The following is a 23,118-nucleotide window of genomic DNA, read 5'->3' on the forward strand; positions in this document are numbered from 1 at the left end:
TAAATATTTACCAGCAACATTAAGATATGGAATTGTAGAATGATTCTATGATTCTGTGATTCTGTGAACGTTAAGCTATTGAATAACTTTTAAAAATTCTTCTGGTTTTTTTTCAAAAAATGTACTAAAATAATTAGAAACACACATGTTACTGAACATTAATCTTATTATTTTCTTATTATTATTTCAGCATTTATGCTGAATTAGATTGCCTGATACTGAATTAGTACACTGAATCATTAGTATTTAATTCCATATTTTAATACCTGTGGAGTGTTTAAACTATAACTGAAAAGGCGAGCAGCCTCATATTGCAGCTCATGTTGAGGTTGTTGAATCCAGCCACTGGCTCTGTCTATATAAAAGCTGTGACTTTTGTGGTGGCCACCCTAAGGTAGTTAACTGTATTTAAAAACAAGAAGGAAGCAGGGGAGGGGTGAGAAGAAACCACACAGCTTTTAGTTTGACATACAAAAGCATTAATTTAACTTCCAGTTTTCTGATACATTTAAGCTGAACTCCAGTTTTCTGATACATTAAGCTAAGCTGCTAAATCACAGTAAAATACAAAGTTGTTCCTATTGTCCTTTGCTCTTATGGCTACTTTAGTCTGAATTGGTTTAGTTAAACTGAGTTATGAACTTATCTATCCTGTATAAAACCTTTTCTGTAGTTAGCTGGAACACTTGAAATGCATGTCTGAAATATGTTTAACAGTACTGCAAAATACTAGGACAAAATCATTGTGGATAGTTATGTTTCTGTTATTTGCTTGATGGGATGTTGACAAAGGGGACATTTTTTGCATCAACAGTTTTTATGTTGAACTTTGATTTTTTGAACTTCTTTCATAGTCTTGCAACAAGTAGCTACAGAGTGGATTATTTTGCTTTTGTTTGAGATTTCTATTATGTGAAACTTTTGTCTGATGAACTGATGGGAAATCCAGAATTTGTTGAACTACTCTGTCTCTATTCATGGGTGTGGAGTCAGCCAGTCTGTGCTAGCTTTAAGTGTATCAGAGGGTTCTGGGAATAGTTTTTTGTTGCTCTACATCTATCTGTACAGAGAAAACAAGTATCTCAACTGTAACTAGCAAATGAAATTTGTTTTCTCTTGATAGAATATATCTAAGCCCATGTGTAAGTTAAGATGAATCAGGCAAAAAAATGATGCCTTAAATGTATCAATGCACACATTCTCGTAGATTCCTAACACCTACATATGTGCACATGCAACACAGACACAGGATGATATATGGTAAAATTAATTTTTCTGCTAAATTCTCTGGTAATAATTTTTGCTTTGAAACATTTCTGTCATAAAATATTTCCTTTGTCCTGTGAGCTTTTGAACTACTCTAAAATACATCTGAAATAGATGTCAAATTGATACCTGAATAGAAAAAGTATTTTCTGCTGTTAAAACAGAAGAAAACCTGAAGCTATGACAAATTATGGGGAAATTTTGAAGGTTTTGTACATTTGAAATGAGAGCATTTCTAGCATATAGAATTGGTGTTCTGCCCCCAGGGCAGGGGTGTTCTGGTCTCTTTGGCTAACATTACTTCCAGGGGAAAAAAATCATGTTGTAGTTAGGCTATGTGGTTTGGGGATACAGGTTGCCACCAATAATCTCAGTTCTCCATTTCTGCAATCTTCCTCAGCCCTGTTCTTACTGACTATTGACAATTGACTCCTCCTGACCAGGGATAAGCAATCATCTTGTGCCAATTTCCAAATGCAAATTTTGTCCTGCTTAGTCCCAAAAGTGGAGGGAATGGTTGAAACCATAGCTGAGAACCATGAGAAAATAAAGACCGCTAAACTGTAACCTGGCTCAATCTCATAATGTGAAGTATGTGCCTCAACAGAGTTACTCACCAAGCATAATAAACAATTTCCACCAAAACCTGTAAATGACAATTTTTTCCTGATGTAGGATTTCTTATTGCATTTTCCTCCTTTATTTGATTATTACCAGAGTAAATAATTTGTATTGCCCTACTATATCTTTCTCTGTGATCACTTTCTCTCCTTCTCTCCTCACAAGTCCCGCTTGGTATTATATTGCTTTTGTATTTATTTTACATACTTGCTATTTGTATTAATTAAATAAAAAATAAAATCTATCTTGTTTTTGTTTCATTCTATAAATACCATTTGTAGTGGAATTGATAGCTGATATAAACGCCAAACACAAATAGAGCCTTATAGTAATATATATAGTAATATGTTGAAAAAGTTAATGTCTGTTTTCTCAAATCAGCCATTAACAAAGGTATTTTCAAGTTTTTTCTTTCCTCTTCTTCCCACTACAGTTTTCAGTACTTTATCACTCATATTGTATTTGCTACCCAGAATGACAAGCCATGAGCAAACACAGCTACATTTGAAGTTGTCCCTGCTTTAGCAGCAAGTTGTACTACTTGACATCCTGAGTTTTCTGCTGACCTGAATTTCTGTCATTCCGTTATTTCATTTTCCACCCACTCTCTGTTCCACTTTGACTCTGAAGTTTACCGATACGAAAAATCAACCAAAACCATTAAAACAAATGCACTTAAAATAATCAAGTATCTAGGGAAGTAATACAAGTAAAAGAAATAAAATCTCTGGTTCAAAACTGAGAAAGTATTTTTTGTGACTGATTTGGAGCTGCAAACTCAATGGGCATGGTTTGATTACGTATTAATGAATTTATTTTAGAGTAAAATAAAGTCAGCTTACATCTGGGATATTTGAACTGCCACAAAAGAAAGTTATGTCTAGGCCAAACTCTGTTGAAATGTATGAATCTACCTGGGCTCATGAAGTTTGTGCACGTGTTTGAAAGGATGTTTGCTTGAAATAGTATGAAAAGTATCTAGTGAGAATAGATTGTTTTAGTTCTCAATAAGTTAACATTCTTTTTTTGTTTTGGCAGATTCTTTTAATAAATGATTAAAAAGATTCTGCAGTGGTTTTCTAGTCTGTTGTTCTTGCACGTATATTTTGTATGTGTTGTTATGGTGATTTAGCCAGTTAGGTCTGTGGGGCAGCCAAGATACACAATAGCCCATCATGGGTTTTTCTGAGTTCTTTAAAATATTAAGAAACTTTCATATTGCAGCTGCACGTGGCCTGCGCTAATGGATACAAGAATGTTGCATCTCTGATAGTGGATCATGGGGCTGATCTCAATGTAGTGGATAATCAGTACTGGACACCCCTGCATTTAGCTGCAAAGTACGGACAGGTAAAGCATGATTTTTTTTACCTACTTCTCTCTTCTCTGTGGTAGTCTTCTGTAGCAATAGCAAATTTTGCAAGTCAGGAAGACTATTCTAGTTTTAGTATGGAAAGCTTACACTTTCCTGTACTATAGGTGGCATCTCAAATGACAGAGATCATTTGAGAATAAACATTGTAAAGCTATCAATCCATTACAGCTAATGAAAATCAATCTACCATCAACAGTAGTTTGTCTCCAGCAAAAATCAAATATGCACTGACATTTGAAAGGGAGACAAAAAAAGCACTTTTTTCAGTTATTTTCTTATATTCTGATGCCAAACTCTTATTTATAGCTAACTTTTTTGCTGTCTATATTTCTGTGGATGAATGTCCAGGATTCACTTATCACAGAAATTGTAGTCAAAGTTTTCTAGTCACTAAGCGGAAGGGTGCCCTGGGTTTGCAATTTGGAGGCCGTGCCTAAACATGACTTGTGCCTCTTAATAACCTACCTTTTCACTTTTCCTTCATCCTCACTTTCCCCAGACATGCTCAGTGAGCCTTTTTTACAGTCTGACCACTTTAGGAGAGCTCCCCACTGCTCCCACTGACTCACCTCATGGCTCACAAATCACCACTTACCCACAGGTACCTTCCAAAAACCTCTCTGATACATCCTAGCTCAGCCTTCTGTGGTCCTGGCCTTTCTCCTGTCAGGTCTCTGCTGCACCTCCTGGAAAACTCCTCCCTTCCTATCTTTGTCCTCCATCAGGAGGGGTTGGACCTGCTCTGCCATGGACACAAGACTGAGCTTCCCAATGTTGCTTTGAACTCTAAATACAAATTGCTTTCTTCTGTTCAGATTCCTACTGATGGCAGGGCTATCCTTCCTGATGCTGTGATTGTGGGTGTACTGAGTTAGTAAAAAAATGCTATGAATTGTAGCTGTCAAGCCATTCCCCTGTTTCTTTGGTATTTTCCCATCTTGAAGTGCCTATTTCTATCGCCATCAACCATGCTTTTAAACATAGCTCAGAATGGCGAAAAGTTGTTGATTCTAAACAGAAGTCTGTTTTTTTGGGTTTTATTTTTTTTGTGGGGTTTTTTGTTTGTTTGTCGGTGTGGGTTTTTTTTCTTTTTCTAAAAAATATAAATTAAAATCCTCACAGACTTCTGGAGTTTGAACTTCATAGACAGATAATTCTGATCTCAGTGGAGACAGTCCCTTTCATTTAGATGAAACTGTAGCCAACGATTAAAGGAGAATTGGGATTTTTGTTCATGTCTGTTTCTGGTATCTCAGTTACTTTTTGGTACTTATGTGAGTAAACCTGTGAGTTACAAGATGAAGGTGCTGAGGTACAAGAGGCTGGATGTAACTGATGTTACTACACCCTTAATGATCTGAATATGAAGTCAAGATGGCTTTTTTTGTGGGGTTTTATTTTTATCTTTTGAGTCTTTCACTGCAGGTGCTCCATGTGTTAAGATTCAAGGAGTAGATTCTAAGCAAGCCAAAATGTCTAATGAAAAGCAAAAAAGACATATATATTGGTAGACAGATGTAACTGAAATACTCATGCATATATATTATAATTCACCTGTTAAACTGTCTTCTTTAGAAAACTGATACATACATATTTTTAGATTTGTAAAACCATTTAAGGATACAATTCAATGCTTAACATTATATATTGATTCATGTCCCAAAATGGCTTATATGTATTTCCTTATCACATGTGTTCTTATTTTCATTGAATAATTAGCTTTCAACCTCTTTTCAGACTTCAGAAAATGAATAATACGCTTTATAGCAATAAGATAGTAAAAATGGAGTCAAAACAATAGTAAAAATAAAAGTCTTTGAAGCTAGTTAGTTCTGCTGGGATATAGATTTCTCCTACTGAGATACCCTGTATCTGCTCTTTTACAGTGTATGAAAGCTCAGTATATTTTCATAATAGAGTAAGTTATTGGTTTATGTATGTATGGCCTGAAGTATACCCTCAATAATTTCTGGAAGGTTAAATTTACAGAGAAATTTTTTTCAGCAAAAATATACTAAACTGAAGTTTTGTTAGCAAGTGAGGCATCAGTGACATTTTGCATGTGCTGTAGTTCTATTTTTCTCATCCCATCTTGTCCTGTGCTGTCCTGCAGTTCTACTGCCCTCACTGATCCCTCTGGATCCTCATGTGATACTGCAGGCTGGCACACATACACTCTACCTGTGTTCAGACTCCAGTAGGGCAAGAAAACTCTTATTCAGAAGTCAGGTTATTGCAGCGATGTAATCTTGAGCTGGAGCTACTATTTCTTGCATGTCAGGATGGCTTATGAGTTCAGGCTTTGTACTGTATTATTGTAGTTATACAATGGCTGTAAATCTTTTCCAGTGTGAAGCCACTGGTTTCATTGAAAATGACTTGGAAGAACTGACTTGAAAGGGCAGGGGAAGAACTTCTCTTTTGTTACGTATGTGTAACACATACATGATTGCAAAACTAACCCTGGATGACTTGAACTGCTTTCTTTGTCATGAAGTTAGGTATTTTTGTTTTTGAAACAGTCCTGTGCATGTAAAGTTTGTAATTGAAAGTGGCTAACAGAAAAAATGTCTTTCCTTTTGAAGTGTTCTGAGAGCTCAGATTGCTATTTTATGAGATGATCCTTTTTGCTGACTCTTTTGTGGACCTTTGTCTCCCTTTATAGTCCAGATGACGATGTCAGTGATTCTAACTATTCTAGGTGTTTTCAGCAAGAATAGTTGTGCTAGTCAATGTACAAGCACTATGGGTACATACATGTGGTGGAAGACAGAGGAATTAACATTGTGCTCTTCCTCACTAAAAATAAGAAAATATAGAGCGAATATCTTCCCTTTGTACTGTTAATGAATAATACAATTTGGAGATACTTCATTATCATTAAAGATGAATATGGAGATAAATATGGCTTTTATGTAGATTCTCTTTGTAAGAAACAAGTAAATAATTTGAATTCCTTCATAAGAGGGATTTATTGGATGTCAGGGAAAGTATTTCATCTGGAAGCTAAATCATCAGGTGTTTTAAAATTTTCCTTTCTTATGATGATAGTTTTGAAACACCTTTTAGCTTTAGTATGAATTCATGTGCATATCATATTTATAATTTCATTTTGAGTAATTAATTATAGATAAATGTAAGCATTACTACTACTTTGGGAAAAAGTAGCATGACAAATGGAAATAACCTTAGTCAAGATATGATTTGGATAGTCTGTTTTAAATGAAAATATATTTATGAGGGAATAGTTATTTTCTAGCCAAAAATAATGTTCCCTGAGAAAGTCTTTAATATAAATTCTGGACTGTATCCCTTATGGTTTCACCCTCTTGTAACACATAATTGTGGCAGGTTTTTTTAAAAATTCTCTCTTGAAAAACGCACTACAGTGATAAATCTGTACGTTCTACTAAAAGACTAAAAAAAATCTATTTCATTTTAGTTTGATGTTCTTTTCAGTTCTTTAAGAGGATTTCTTTCCTTCCAGGAATGTGTCTGAACAGAAAAATAGCCTTTTCTTGTCTTGTAGCTTTTCTAATAAACAATGGTTCTTTAATGACAAGTCACAGAAGTTTCAAAAACCCTGTTCTAAACCATTGTTGTTTAGTAGTTTACTAGCACTGCTGCTGCAATACCTGCAGCCAAACCCCATCCAATAGATAATTAATATTATATTCCATAAGGACTGGTAGTTTTCCTTGTTTATAAAATGCCTACAAAATTCATAGTAATTCAGATACATTTTTTGTTTGGAGAAGCTGATTACTTTAATAAAATGCAATTGGATTAGTTACACAAATTAAACGGTTTTTCAAATATTTTGGACCTTACATACATACATTTTGCATACTAACTTATGAAAAAAATTGAGTAGGGATATTCTAATGAAGAAATTGTTACATAGTTTTAAAGTGACATCCAGACTCAGTTGAAGGACCTGAGCTCTAAACATACAATTTTATGTTTGCAAATACACAAAATACAAAAAGTGAGAAAATTTGGCTATTTATAAGACCATAACAATAATAGATATGTTACTAATTTACTTTATCTGAAAAAAAAAAAGAGAAGAATCTAAGTTTTAAATTTATAATGAGAAAATTTAATTTTCATCTGTACAGGAGGAAACTTGAAAAGAATAAAGGTACTGCAAGCTTCTTATTACAAATCTCAATTTGTAAATTAATACACAATATAAGTGGATTGCAGAAACCTCATTGCTCCATCTTCCACATTAAATTATATGAGAAATTAGTAGAGCAAAGACACATTATCCTGAGTGAGCTAAGCATGTGAAAGACAAAACACCCACACCTTATAATGAAAACCTGGCTTGCAGAGACACCTGGGTAATGGCAAAACCAGTTTTATTTAGGATGGGTTCTTCTCAACCAAATTTAGCCAGCTACAACTTAAATACGAAGTCAAAGCTTTGTCTTGTGTAATGTGAAGGATCACATCTAGAGTGCAATTCAGACAAATCTAGGAGGTGCATTTAAAATAGGTGGGATGAATTATTACTTGGACATCTGACCCTCCAAGATTATAGAGGTCACAGGCAATTAATATATGTTAGAGGTGTAACCTGAACATTTTAAATATTTACAGGAGGAATCCAGACAGAAGCATGGGGCAAATGGGCCAAAGGATGGGTCAATTGCCCACTGGATGTGCGTAAAGCTGCACAGAGTGAATCCTACAGAGGGAGTGGAGCTAAATACTTCGAATAATGATCTTATCAAAAGCAAACCTATGAGTAGGTTGTTGCGTTATTTCCAAACAGGGATTGAGTAAGAGTTGTAAGTGTCACCGTGTATTAGCTGATGTTAAAAAATATAAATCTGTACCTATCTTCACATATATTTGTAAAGAAAAGCAGTCTCACAAATAAATTTACCATCTAAAATTTGCTGCAACAGTATTAGTGCAAATACTGAAAAAAAGCATGGGTGAATGATAAATGAATTGTCCTATTAGTGCCAGTCTGTAGATCCGGAGTAGAACATCCTTCTTGTATAGGAGTACAGGATATTACTAGCGAGTTTGAAGGATACGTACAGGATATGGCTACCAAGTATAGAATAAGGAAACTGAGGCTACTGCCTGGACCTCAGTCTCTCTGTTTGTAAGATGAGGATGTGCTTTGCAGGAACAGATTAGGTTACTAGTGAGTGCAACAGGCTACTAACTGAAATACTACCAGCTGCACACATTAGAAAATAATGGTAATAGCATTTAAAAATGGGCATATTTTTAAGAAAGGCTATTCTGAGTTTCTAAGACTGTTGTCATTTTTCTCCCTGTAACTATTAGGGCTAAAAGCAAGTTTTTATTTTTAATGCATGTTGAGATTCTAACATTTTACCAAAAAATTAAGGTCAGAGTTGCTTACCTTAATAGTTTTACCTTAATAAAATGATGGAATACAATCACCTGTTTGACACACATGCAAAACTCCATCAGTGACACACAAAAACGTCTTCAAAATAAACTGTGCAGGCAACAAAACTAGCCTCAAGAAATTAGAATATGCCAGGGTTGCCTGTGTAAATTTAACAGCCCCTTTTTAGACATATACATTCTTAGTGCTGTTATTGATGGCAGTTTGAACTCCCTTGTCTCATTCACATTCAGCATGGGGAGTACTGTTGTGTGTGTATATATATCTGTATCTATATGTGTGTGTGTGTGTCTGCTGCCTGTGCACAACAGATTGGGGCACGCCAGAGTGGGGCACACATTGTCACTTGGGTTCCACACCCCCCATGCTGGCACTGATACCAGCTATGGAAAGGTGACTTGTATTTCTCAGGCTGGCCCCCTAATTTGCATTTAGCACAGCAATCACTTTGTGAACAGCTAGTAATCTGGCACTGGTAGTGTTGTCCCTGCTGGACATCTTCCAGACTGCTGTGATCAGGAGAGCACACGCTCCCCCTCCCCATGGTGGGAATAGGCTGCAGCTCTGACATTTGCCTTGGGTACTTTGGCACAATTCCCAGGCACAAGCTGTTTCTTTGTTGTTTATCACAGAAATGTCACCTTTCAAACCAGCTATCAGAGGCATGCAGGTCAGAGCTGACTCCCCAGTAGCTTAAACACTACCTCTCACAAAATTTCGTCCTTAGGGGATGCTGCCTATGTCTAAACTGCTAAATTGCTAAATAAAAGAAGGCTAGGGATTAAACCAGTCAACAGTCTGGCTCACATTCATATTGTTTAGAGATAGTTTCCACTATAGAATATTAGTCTTTTTTATAGAGAGCTGGTTGAAGTGGTCCAAAGCAGAGTCAGGTACAGAGCAAACAGTTAAGCAGTGTGGATTATAAGAGACACTTAAGGTTGCTCCATTGCACTCTCTTACTTAGTGAGACAGATTTAGCCTCTGGCTTCGAGGTTTAGCAGTTTCATGATGTCAGAAAAAAGGATAAAAGAATTGTGGAACTGCTGACTGTACCTCTCCAAGAGTAACTCCTACTCTAGCAAGGTTTTCTTCCCATCAATAAATTTGAAATATGCCAAATAAATAAAAATTGTTTAGAGAGGTGAGATGCCTACCTCATGTTTCCTAGCATGTTATATACATCCTGTGTTACTTTCAAAATTTATGTGTGAAATTGCTATTCTGTAAGTATATTCTCAACAGATATTTGGTTGGCTTGTTTGCTCGGACTGAATCATGCACCTTTATCTAGGTAGTTCATCCAAACACAGCATTTCTTTCAGACCATAGAAGGGACTCTGTGCTACTCGCTGAAGTCTGAGAGAACACACCTTATTACTATGTGACCTAATTTGCTCATCATTACAAAAAACACATTAGTCATTTGACTCAGCTATGAACTGTAGATTCATTTTCTTTTCTTGTAAGTGCATGTAGACCTCAAAATAATAAAAAAAACCAACCTCACATCCATCATTACAATATGCTTCAATGCAGGTGGGATATCTCAACTCATTGTAGGAAATGATATTTAATCTCATTCAAGTTTAATCATTGCTGAAGCAGTTCCTTTGAATACAGTTTCTGGACTTCTGCAAACACATTCCACAAATGTTTTCAAATGAGCGGAGCCTAAAAAAGGGGGTGCTTGTTCAGTATTTTAAAATTTATTAAGTAAAAAAAAATTAAATTAAAAAAAAATTAAAAAATTAAAAAAATTAAAAAATAATTAATTTAAAATACTCAGGGAACATATATTTTCCCTGTCAAGCAGTTGGAATCTTTCATTTGTGGTCAGAAAATCCTCTAGAGAATGTTTTCTCCAGACATATCTCACCCTGTTTTCTTTAGTCTTTTTGTTCATCTTTGGCATGTGTAATTGTACTCAGGTAGAAGAGCAGCATTTCCCTTCAGACCAAATGACACTCATTTTCTTCAAACAGAGAGACCACTCTGGGATTTCTGCCTGTGATATTCTTCTTTCAATATATTCAGAAGGTTTCTAAAAATGATGCAAATGCTAATTGTGGGTGCAGAAGAGTAAGGCAATAAAAGCTAGACTCACACAATACCGAATAATAAGAAAATAGATTTACAAGTTTGAACTTCATATACAGACCGGGGCAACCTCAATTTACAAAATTGTGATAAAATTTGCAGTGTTTGCATGTATGTTTTTAAAGCTGAGATGTGCACAGACTATACTATATACTTATCTGATTATTGTGGGATCTTAGCAAGCAATATGAATTTCATTTTCCTTGAAATAGCAGCTATAGTGACTTTCTCTTATATATGAAAAAGAAGTCTAATAAGACTGTTCAGGCACAGACTTTGAGAAGTGCCTCAAAATGATCCTCTGTGTAGTATTAATATGCAACTAGTAGGAACATAACTTATAAGCATCTTTCATCACAAGATCACATGATATTTCTCCCCAATTTATTTTATTTTTTCTTGGTTTAGCTTCCTGGTGGATTAAAAAATAGAAAAGTAGCTTATCAGTCTTGAAGTCAAGATTGTTAAAGTCTTTACTTCAGCTGTACAAAAAACTTCTAAGTAACCTTTGTCACTTGCTTAGATAGCTGAAAATAGTATTCCGTTGTCCTTTATTTGAACAATATATTCCAGAGATTTAAAGGGCATACTCTTAGGCCATGTAGGTTAAACATGCTGACTGCAGAAAAGTAGTGGTGACTTGGGGAACCTGGGTTCCATTCCAGGCTCTGTGTATGAACAGACACAGTCTTTACAGTTCATTCCTCCCACACATAACCTTATTTGTTCCATTGACTCCGGTCTGTTCCATTCTTGTCTATTCTGTTGCCTTATTGTCCCATTCATTTGACTGGCTTCATGTCCTTTCCTTATGCGTCTTATTCCAATCCTAATTTCCTTGCACAGCCAGTTTCTGCCCCTCCTCCTCTCCCTGGTTCTCATCCAAGCTTTCTCTTTTCTTTGCTTTGGCTTCACGCCAACCTTCCTGCCCTTCTGTTGTACTTACCCTTTTTTCCTACTTGCTCACAGTCCCAATCTCTCTTGTTCAATCTCAGTGTTTTTTCCTCACCATGTCACTTTCTTCTTTCATTTTCTTTTTCTGCTTAGTCTGTCTCTACCTACATCCTGGCTCCTTGCATGTTTCCCTTTTTCCCTTTCATTCAATTTATTTCATGCTGTTAGTTCCAAAGTCCAGCGTTTTATCCATGCTCTGTTCTATTTTTTCACCTCCACTCTCCTACCCTGCTGCTAGTCTCATTCCCACAACCTACTTTTTCTAATCTGTTCCACTTTGCTAACCACAGGTGGTTATGGTCCCCATTTTTCTGCACTTAAATAGAAAAATATCTTCCTCATCTATATTGCATTAAGAAGGGAGATCTTTAATGAGTTTCAGGCATAATTTCCTGTGTCTACATCAGTACTGTGGTTCAGATTTGTAATCACAGAGAAAATGCTATTTAGCCTCTGAATGATACTGCTCTTATTTAGAGGTTTACATATGAGACTTTGGCTTTAAGGGAGACTCAGTCTTCTAAGGCGTGCTATTATTTAATCAAGAACAAATATATAATCTTCAAAACTCACTTCACAGTAAATCTAATAGTTTAATAATTACCTTGCTCCCTAATGTTGGGAGCTTCTCTCTTGGGGTTTGTTTTGTTTGTTTCACTCCCTAGTAGCTTAAGGTTCGTAACCTTCACTTCTTAATTCCCTTGATGCTTAGTAAAGTACCTATTATCACCCCATTCCATTAGTTAAATAGTCTTCAGTGTTATTTTAAGCAGTTTAATTATTCCGTGATTTATCTGATCGGGTTTTTTTATTCTGTGACTTATCTGATCTTATTTTATTCCATCTGCTGAATATATGGCTAGCATGGCATTACAGCAATTCTATCAAAGAACCTTAGTAATGATAATAATAATAGTAATAATAAAAAGTGAAACTACTTCCCTGATTTACATTTTTTATTGCAAATCTTTTAAACATCCAAGTGGGTGTTTAAACAGAGACACTGATACTGATTAGACTAACATTTAGGCCTACAGTGGACCATGCTAGCAAAAGTGGGCTCTTTGATTTATCCATTATAATAAAAAAACTGTCTTGTAAGCATCTGGTGGCTGATTTTTTCAAAGGTTTGAAACTTGGCTAAGTTTTGACAATTTTCCAAACAGGTAACAGAAGCAATATTCTCAGCCCACAGAATTAATCTTCTGCTTAATACAAAGTCTTCAAATCGTACAAATGTTGGAGTTCGCAAGGGTTGAGCAATATATTTTGTAGCACCCTGCTCCCAGAAGAGCTTCATTTTTGGTTCATGTATCTTTCTGCCTAATTTAAAAAAAAGTAAAAAAAATAACAAGCTCTCATGGGCATCGGTCCTAGCAAACTGCCTAACAAAAATCATACAGTGAAGTAAACATGCACTGTTCCAACCCAGTGAAGTTTGGCCTTGTAAGCATTTGAAAACTGGTTCTTTTAAGTGCAGCTGTAGCCCATCTTACTCAGTGGTAAAGACTGCAGATTATAATAGTGTAACTAGTGGTATTTCATGTGTTCTGCCTAGAGGTTTCATAGTGTTTAGTGAATCAACACCTTAGGTGTTAATACTTGGGAATTTCACTGTGTTTCACACACTAGTGTGAGATTGATGGTCTGAAATAATACTGATTTTGATCTAAGGTTGTTGATCCACTAGTCTGCTATTATATGGCTTTGTCTCACTGTGGATGAGAGCATGCTGGGGACGGTATCCAGAGAAAATGGAGTGGGAACCTGAGAAGTGAAAGCAGGTGGAAGGAAATTGCAGAAAGAGAGTAGGAAGGCCTTAGTCAAAGAGACTGGATGTCAAGAAGGAAAAGTAACATTGTCCCAAGAAAAGGGTAAAACATCAATAAAAGAGCAGAAGAAAACAAGATGGGGAGATACATGTGAAAAGCTGTGAGTTTCATATACAGGGAACAGAGAAAAAGGGCCTGAGGAATAAAAAATGATGGGGAGGGGGATGAACAAACAGTTGATGGTGAAACAGGTAATTCAGGATGGTAGGAAATGTCCAATGTTGAAACACAAAGAGAGGAGTGGAGGAGTGGAGAGAAACGTTGGTTTTGACAGGGAAGAAAAGTGAAAGACTGAAGGAATTTACTGTTGGGGGTACATGGGAATTGGATGATGCATATTCATTGCTGTGCAAAATAGCACAGCAGGACATTTACATAAAACCTCCAGCTTTCTGAATTTACAACTTAAGCAGGTATCTCTCCAATGGTAAAGAAAAGGGAATACACAATCTGAGGTAGTGACACTGGGGCTTGGATAATAAGAGTTCAAAGCTCAGCCAGAGCCAGCAGCTTATCCTTTGCAGGGGCTGCACAGATCTAGCATCCTGTGCATAGCCGCAGAGGAAAATACCCGACCAGACAGGAGAGAAAGACGCCTTTCAGGAGAATTGATTCTGCTCTGCAGCTAATTTACTAACGGTAAAACTAACATGGCTTGAGAGCAGTTTGGAGCTTCCTTTGCAGCCTCAAGTGCGTAGGGAGATTCTTGAGTAATGTCTTTCACCCCTTCATGCCCCGCATTTCCTACCCGGTCACTACAGTCACTTATCTGTGGCAGCAGGCCTCACAGCCTGTCAGCTGGCCAACACTGGTGCTCCTAAGCCTGTGGTTTATGAAACTGAGCAATGGGCTTTCTTAGCTAACATTTAATGTGTGGTAAAACTTAGCTCCTTTTTTGGCATGGGGAAATTGTATTTGGTTTTATAATGTGCCTATTGCAGTAAATTTATTTATGCTGCCTTTTGGCCTCTTAGAGTTTTTTATTTTCAGTGTTGCACTTCATGTTTCACTAGGTTTAAAGAACTGTTCAAGTCCAACGCTTCCCTGTCCAGTCAGTGTTTTCCCTGTTCATCTGTGCATGTTTTTCTAGCTACTTAGATCATAAGTGTTTCTCCCATTAGTATGAGTTGCACTTTATTTCCTTGTAGTATTTCCTTTGAGGACTAAAGCTTAGGTTCACAGTAGGCAGGCTGCATTTTTTTCCCACTTGCTGTTTTGGAAAAAAAGCACATAGCTCTTTTGATGTAACTGTTGTGGCCTGCCTGCATATCTGATCGTGCATTCTGTTTTGTTTCTCAAGCTCAGTTTCTACATGTACAAACCTCCTTTTTATTTAATTTTGCCTATGTAAAGCTATAATTAGTATAATCTTTCTTTATATATTTTAATTAAGAATTTCCCTTGTCCATAAATATTCAAACTGTTATAAGTTTGCTAACAGATTGATTCTAATGGAAAAAAAAAATATTGGTATTTTCTGCAAAAGTCATAGATGACCTTTACCACATTATGCAGACTCACAGAATGTTTGAGATTGGAAGGGATCCATGGAGGTCATCTAGTCTGGTCAAGTAGGGACACCTACAGCAAGTTGGCCAGAACCATGTCTAGTCAGCTTTTGAATGTCTCCAGGGATGGAGACTTCACACCTCTCTGGACAACCTGTGCCAGTGCTAGGTCACCATCACAGTGAAACAGTGTTTCCTGATGTTCAGAGGGAATCTCCTGCATTTCGGTTTGTGCCCATTGTCTCTGGTCCTGTCACTGGGCACCACTGAAAAGAGCCTGGCTCTGTTTTCTTTGCATCCTCCCTTCAGGTATATACCCACATGGATGAGATTCCCCTGAGCCTTGTCTTCTCCAGGTTGGACAACTCCAGCTCTCGCAGCCTTTCCTCATATGTGAGGTACCCCGGTCTCCTAATCATCTTAATGGCCTTTTTCTAGACTCTCTCCATGTCTCTTTAGTGTTGAGGTGTCCAGAAGTGGACACAGCACTCCAGATGCAGACTCACCAGCGTTAAGTAGAGGAGAAGGATCACCTCCCTCCACCTACTGGCAACACTCCTCCTATATGCAGCTCGGGATACCATTTACTTTCTCTGTAGCCAAAGCACATTTTTTGCTCACATTCAACTTGGTATCTACTTGAACCTGCAGGTCCTTTCCTGCAAAGCTCCTTTCCAGCCAGGCAATCCCCAGCATGTGCTGGTGCCTGGGGTTGTTCCTCCTCAGGTGCAGGATTTCGCACTTCCCCTTGTGGAACTTCATGAGGTTCCTGTCAGCCCATTTCTCCAGCCTGTCAAAGACACTCTGGATGGCATGAGCCTTTGGCATATCAGCCACTCCTCCCACTTGGTGTCATCTGCAAAATTGCTGAGGGTACAATCCACCAGGTCATCCAGATCATTAGTGAAGATGTTTAACAGACTAGGACCCAGCACTGATCCCTGGGGTACACCACTAGTTACTGGCCTCCACCTAGACTTCTTGCTACTGGTCACCACCCTCTGGGCCCAGAGACTGAACCATTTTTCAATACACCTGAATGGTGGAATGGCAGTGCATTACCTGTTTCTCTGCTTGGCAAGCATTAGATCAGAACAGGCTTGAATGAAGGTTTACAGTGGAACTTTGCAGTTAATTTGAAGACTTCCTTACTACTATAGTATCTTAGAAAAAACACAGAAATAGCTATCTGAAAACATATTAGTGATGGCCAAAGTCACAGACTGATGTGAGGTGGGAACTGGAATCTGAATGCTGAATGAGTGGGAACAGGTAAAGCATGGAGTGTCTATGAAAACCTTTGAAAATGAAGGCAAGCAGTTTCTGGCTTGGTGGGAAAAGCAGCAGCCCCGGGGGGAATCCATATGTAGGACTTTCAGATTAAAGGGGTAAGATAGGAAAATATTTTTTTGCAGCAGCGTTGTCAACTGTCAAAGGGCAAGATATCCAGTAAGAGATGTCAGAGAGACGTAGACAAACTATAATTTGGACAAAACACCAAGAATAGAGAGAGCACTATTCTTTATTTGTACCAAAAAAAGGTAACTGTGTGTTTCATGAAGGAAGGTACTCAAAGATAAGTTCTCAAAGCAGAAAAGTAAGGTCTAAAGGGTTTCCTGGTGTCCTGTCAAAAGGCACTGAATAGATAATCAAGGGCATAAGAGGAGAAACAAGGCAAGTCATATTTTGCAAGCAGATGTTTTAAGTAATTGCCATTACTAGTAGTTTTGTGCACAGTGAGTCATCACATTGTTTTTTCTTTCCCATTTATATTAATTGGCAAAGACATCACTGGGAAATAAGAATATATATAGTCATTTTATTTTTAGGGTCTACAATATTTCATTAGGCATTGCAGTTTCTCTTAACATAGTCATATCTACTTTATTTGTAACTGAAATTTAAATACCTTTAGACTCTGGTAATTTGCTGAAATTATTCTACTTTCTGAAGTAGAATCTATTTTACTATTGTAAAAATATTTCCACTGTTAGGCACAGTTCTGAAGATACAGCAATGAACTTTAAAATACTCCTTCTAAAGCCTAAGTGAATGAGGTTAAAACTAACACAGACAATTTTGTGTATCCAAGAGCAGGTAATTGAAATTGCCAGTGACCTGAATACCTTAGTCTTGGTGATGTGTGTCAAGGATTCCCAGTTGGAGATATTTGATTGGCGGCAGGAAGCATTGATATAGGAGCATGGGATTTCTTGCGGCATAAATCCAAAACTTTGGGAACCCCAAAAAGCTGTGTATTATTACTAAACTGAAAGTGCATTTTAAACCCTCCTCCTTCTATACAAACACTACCACTTTTCAGAATGGCTGTTAACAAGATTATGCAACTGCTGCTGACTTAGTAAGCTCAGTGACTAAGCACGTTCCATTTTTTCATAATGAAAAAACACAGATATATGTGTGTTGAGAGGTCTCGGTTGAAAGCAGGGCTAATTGGATTTGGAAATAAACCTGTTACAGCTTCCTCCCTGCTTCCACAGTTTGCCGAATTTTCTGCTGTTACTGCCAGAATGGAAAGCCAGCATTAGAAAGCTGAGGAGAGAAAGATCTTTCAATTTTCATAGAAATTTGCAGCAATATTTTCCTGCTTTTCTGTGATTAGAAACATGGGTGGGGTTTTTTTGCATTTAAATGATTCCTCTTTTTCATCGTCTTTTGTAGTAAATTGCCCGCTGTGTACTGAAACCGTACTGAATTTTATTATTTTTATTGCAAAGATTTCTTTCCTGTTCAGCCTTTGTTTATTCATTTATTTATTTAGTGATGTTTTTATGCAAAATTACTATCCTTCCCCTTAGCTGCCTTCCAGTTCAGGTCTCATTTGTCTGTAACTCCCTTCTGCTCTGATGAATCCTTTCTGCACAGCTTATTTTCCCCTGTGCTCATCCTGGCCTCCCCTGTTGGTTAAATTTATATTATATTCTATTTGCTTTAGCAGATATCCAAAAGTGCAAACAGTTAGCTCATTTAGTTGAGCTCTATATTCACATTCTAAATGTATTTCTTGCTCCTTGTGCAGTTTCTTAGTCCTTTCTGACCAACTAATTTATCAGGATAGACATTACTACAGCCTTTGATGGAGAAATATCTCTAAAGACTTCAGTTCAGCGATAGAAGAGCTCACTAAAACAGTTGCTTGCAGCATTCTTGCAGGAATTTAAAATATATGTTTTAGACTCCTTCATTATATGATACTCTACCCTACTCGACTGTACTATAATTGTGACCATTACTAACACGTTAAATGGATTTGATAAATATTAGATAAATGTGCCAGTTTCTACTATTTACAGAGAACAGATTTACTTCTATGGTGGCTGTGAGTCAGACCCCTTTGGCAGTGATGGTACACAGTTGTTGAATTATTTAGGCATAAAGAAACATTTGTGATCTAAGTCATGACAGGTGGTGATGGAGGGTTAGTTTTTTTCCTTACTGATGTGGATTTGTTTACACGTTTAAGGATGGAGGGAGACCTTGGAGGGTGGAGTTATGCTGGGGGTACATTGAAATCATAGCAATTATGAAAGAAGTGTGTTTTATTCTGCCTCTTGTGATTTATATGAATGTGTGTAGTAGTTGCAAATGGTGGCATTTTGGAGATGTTGGCTATGGTTTTATCAATATGATTTCAGCTAGTGCAGGAAGGAATTAATAAACTGAATGATAGGCATTCTGCCCCTGTCCTGCTTCTGCCATTTCAAACACTTCTGTTTTTGCCCATTTTAGACTAGCCTTGTGAAGCTACTTTTGATGCACTGGGCAAATCCCAATCTTCTTAACTGCAATAATGAAAAGCCTTCAGGTAGGTGAAAATCCATGTATATTATGTACATACTAGTTACTGTGACACTGTTTTCTTTCCTTCTTGCTTTCTTAGTTATACACACAAAGGGACACATATGTGTGTATACATGTAGTTTATACAGTATGTAGAGTTATATACACATATGCCTGTGTGTATATATGTTTTTTCATGTATTGCTGAGAACTGCTAGTCATGATCATGCAGGATGTTGTATCTAATGATAGCATGTCCATCCACTTATTGCATTCCCTCTTTATTTTTCGCTATGTTTCTTCCTTGTAAGTTCTTCAGTGCCTTGGTGGTAGGTGCATTTACACTTCCTTGGTGATTTCTTACTAAGTTCCTTTCTGTGTCTCAACTGATGATAGTACGTAGCCTCGTGAACTGGAATCTTCATAGCTGTTGACTGAAAACAAATTCACCATCACGTTTTGAAGTGTAATACCTGTTGTTTCCCACACAAGAAGGCACCTTCTTAGACTAGATAGCAACAGGGAGCTGAAGCACTGGCTCTGAAGATAATAGAATCATAGACCATATTAGATTGGAAGGGACTTCAACTGGTCTAACACAGTGATCAAGGCAGAGCTAATGTCAGTAATGCTAGATAGTGTTGAAAAGAAACATATGGCGGTTCAGCCTTCTATGGTTAGGATAAAATGAAGAAGGAACCCAGTAATGCAGAAAATAGAACCTTTCCATCAGGTTATGAGGAGAAACTTCTATCGCAAAATAAAGCAATACACGTTATGCTTCAAGTAATGTACCACCTACAAATACATTCACTTGGAACTTCATGACACTTAACCTCAGAAAAGTTGTTTGTGGTTAGATACATGCCAGTTTGTATTTGTATAAAAGGCCAAATAGATCATCTAAAAATACAGCTAGCTAACCACATTTAGTATATATTTAAGACAGTTAACTGTATTTCTGGTCTGCAAACACAACTGATTTCAGCACTTCTGTATGTGCAAGATATATCAGTCTAGTTTGTGGAAATATAAAAGGTTTGAAAATTGTTTAAGGACATGTTTTCATTGAAATACAGAGTTGAAAATGGTTGCATTGTTTTTCCTGGAGTCCTGTGAATAATACTTCAATTTGCTACACAGTGAGAATGGTCTTGAAGTTTTGTAAATGACAGCTTAATTCCATACTGAATTTACTTTGCTTTTGTTTTCCCAGTAATTTCAAGTATTGTTTTATGATCAACATATGAGCAATTCTTTTCATTGTATCTATCCAGATGCTTAATCTTAACCTGATTTAGAGATTTGGACTTAAAGGAGCTGTTCTGCACTGTTTTCTTTGTCTGATATCTTGGTGTTCCAATTTCTTAGATGTTGCAGCTTCTGAGTTTATTGAGGAAATGCTTCTGAAGGCTGAAATTGTTTGGGAGGAAAAAATGAAAGACCCTTTAGCTGTTTCTGCTTTGTCTCAAGAAGAGCCATATGAAGAGATCATCCATGATCTGCCCGTAATTTCCAATAAACTGTAAGTGTTTCTGTTGTTAAAGAGTGGTGCACTGAGGCCAGATTATCACTTGAACTATATTAGTCAATCTGTGAATCCTGTCTGTGTGTATCTGAAGATATTCAAAACCCACCTGGACATGGTCCTAAGCAACCAGCTCTATGTGTCGCTGCTTGAGCAGAGGGGTTGGACCACATGCCTTCTAGAGGTCCTGTCCAACCTCAACCATTCTGTGATTCTATGCAATTTGATGGGCCAAGTAACTTTTTCATTTTGGAAATCTCTTGAATCATCTTTTGCATTTTTATCTCTCATTTCTTTTTGTAAACTTTAATTCTATAAATATAGACTATGAGTAGTAAAATACATTGTTATAATTGCCAGTAAAATGATCTGGGGTTACCTTAGCAGAATTATTAGGGGTTAATACTGTAGACCCAAACATATTTTCACTAACATAGATGGGAATAGTGTAGTAAAACTGCCATTGCCTGTGAGAGAAGCAGTGACAAGTCCTGAAAATGAAAATAGTATGTGCAATCGCAGATAAAATGATACAACTCCAGGTAGTTACAAATTTGTACTTATATTTGTACCACTTAAAATTAAAATGGAATTAACTAGAATTTAGCAGCGTGAACTTAAAATCTGGTATTGAGTTGAAGATTCAATTTGTGTCTTAAATTGTAAATATTGATCTTTTTTATTTTCTTGTGAAACTTAGAGAAGGCTGTCAGAGGTATGTGAAAAGAGGCATAAAACAGGTATGAAGCATAAATGGCAGGTTTATGGTAGTGCAAGACATTGATTTCTGAGATTCTCATTTCCAGATACTCTGATACATGAGAATGTTAAAAGGTACGGCTCACGTCTTATAAACAGTATGCAGTTGCTGTATATTTGAAGCATGTTGGTGGCATAAGCTCATGGAATTCCTTCATTAATTTTCTGTAACAATCACTTGAGAGTATGGAAGAAGAAAAAATAAATAAAGCCTCTTATAAAGAGACAGAGAAGATATATAAGCTTCCGTTTCATAATAGTTATAATTTATGATCTGCAGAGTGTATTTGGATACATTAAAATTTGGAAGAAATGAGCGATTGTCATGTAATGAACAATCTGTTAAATATAGAATTCTGTGGGATATATTTATATTTATTAAAGATTGTATATTTCATGGATATTAAACACAGTATATTGTTTCTACTTCATGATTTGTAGTTATTAATGTACATAGCTGGGTTTAGGACAGTAATGCTTGTGGAACTACTTATTTCTTATGCTTGTTAATTCCTTAAGAAATAAGCAGTCCACTAGTATAACCCACTGTTTCAATAACTTCAGTCATACTCCTGAAATCTATGTGGCCTTCAACTGACTTTTAAGTGAAAATAATTGAATTTTGCAGTAGGAAACTAAGGCTTTATATTCTCAAACATAAAGAAAACTTTTGTTTGTAATCATTGATAAAAGTTATAATACCAGGAGTGGAAGGTAGGTTAGCCCTGTAACTCTGTAGTGATGCTTAGCAAAAGAGTTATTCTTACAAGTTTTAGAGACTTTGAGAACTTTTTCATTGTTCTTGCATCTAGGTGATGCATTTCTATGTGCTTTATATTCTAGAAGTTTATGCTGTGGTGCATGTATTATACCGGATACTGTTCTTTGGTGGAAAAACCCATGAACCTCTGGAATACATGACTTGCACACAGTAGAAGTGGCCCGAAAAATCTTCTTTCTCTACTCTTTCCTTCCTGAAATAAATGGATGATGAGAGCTACTTTTTGAGAGTTTTCTATATAGTGACAGTTTATATGACAATAATACAAACCTGCCGTAGATGAAGAACTTCACTGGAAGTTTTGGAAAAACAAAGAAAATGCATTTACATGTGGAATTGGACTGAGCAACCTCTTTAGCTTCTATTGGCAGCTAAGTCCCAGTGTGTGACTGCAGCTAGTTTGGTGGTGCCTACATGAGAACACAGTACTTGGTCAAACCGAAGATCTGTTTAGCCCTGTTCACTGACTTTGACAGTGGTCCACTGCAAATACCTAGGGAACAATTATAGGGATATGGTAAGCTTTGGCCCATTCTTGAGACTTTCAGCAGTCTTAGGTTTAGAGACTTCTTAAGCCAGAGCTTTGCACTAATGCGCTATCAGGTCTGCTGTCAGTGCAGGACAGTATTGGCAAACTTGCTGGCCCACCAGCAATTCAGATGGGAGAGCTCTTGGAAGGCAAAAATACTGATCTATTTTGCCCATGCATGACTCTGCTATCACTACTGAAAATGTGGAAAATTCTGAATGAACCATACCACATTGTTTGCAGAGTTCCCTTTTGCTTAGAAATCCATTAATCTTAGTTTATATTCACCTGAAAATCAGGTGTAATTTCAAAGCTAGTTACCTCAGCTCTGTAGTAGCATGCTTGTTCAACAGTGAAAAACAAAACTTTACAGAGGGTTACTCTTCCAAATTATAGTAGACATATTCTTAAGATATACAGAATTATCCTCGAGGGTGCCTCCATGCCTATTAGAGAGCCAGCCTAGATGACTAATTTCAACCAAATTTTTACCTTTTCAATGGCTAATATTGAAAGCTAAGATTTTCATCCTTCGTGTTCTTTTAAAGGAGTCTATAGAGAAATACGTAATATTCTGGGATGGTGAATTTCTGTGCTATTCTTGTGTACCAAACCAAATGTTTTAGTGCTGCAAAGAGGAGTGCACAATAATAACCCACATTT

General features: G+C 36.8%; 1 protein-coding gene across 1 annotated transcript in view; it reads left to right on the forward strand.

Annotated features, from left to right (window-relative positions):
* The window catches only part of MYO16 (myosin XVI), a 412,211-nt gene that overhangs the window by 186,861 nt on the left and 202,232 nt on the right, over positions 1-23,118 (forward strand). Inside the window, exons 7-9 of the mRNA XM_037377384.1 lie at positions 3,112-3,237; positions 18,808-18,883; positions 20,230-20,383. Coding sequence (XP_037233281.1) covers positions 3,112-3,237; positions 18,808-18,883; positions 20,230-20,383 — 356 coding nt within the window. The remainder of the gene's footprint in view (positions 1-3,111; positions 3,238-18,807; positions 18,884-20,229; positions 20,384-23,118) is intronic.

Source organism: Falco rusticolus, chromosome 2 (assembly GCF_015220075.1).
Source record: "Falco rusticolus isolate bFalRus1 chromosome 2, bFalRus1.pri, whole genome shotgun sequence".
NCBI lineage: Eukaryota > Metazoa > Chordata > Aves > Falconiformes > Falconidae > Falco > Falco rusticolus.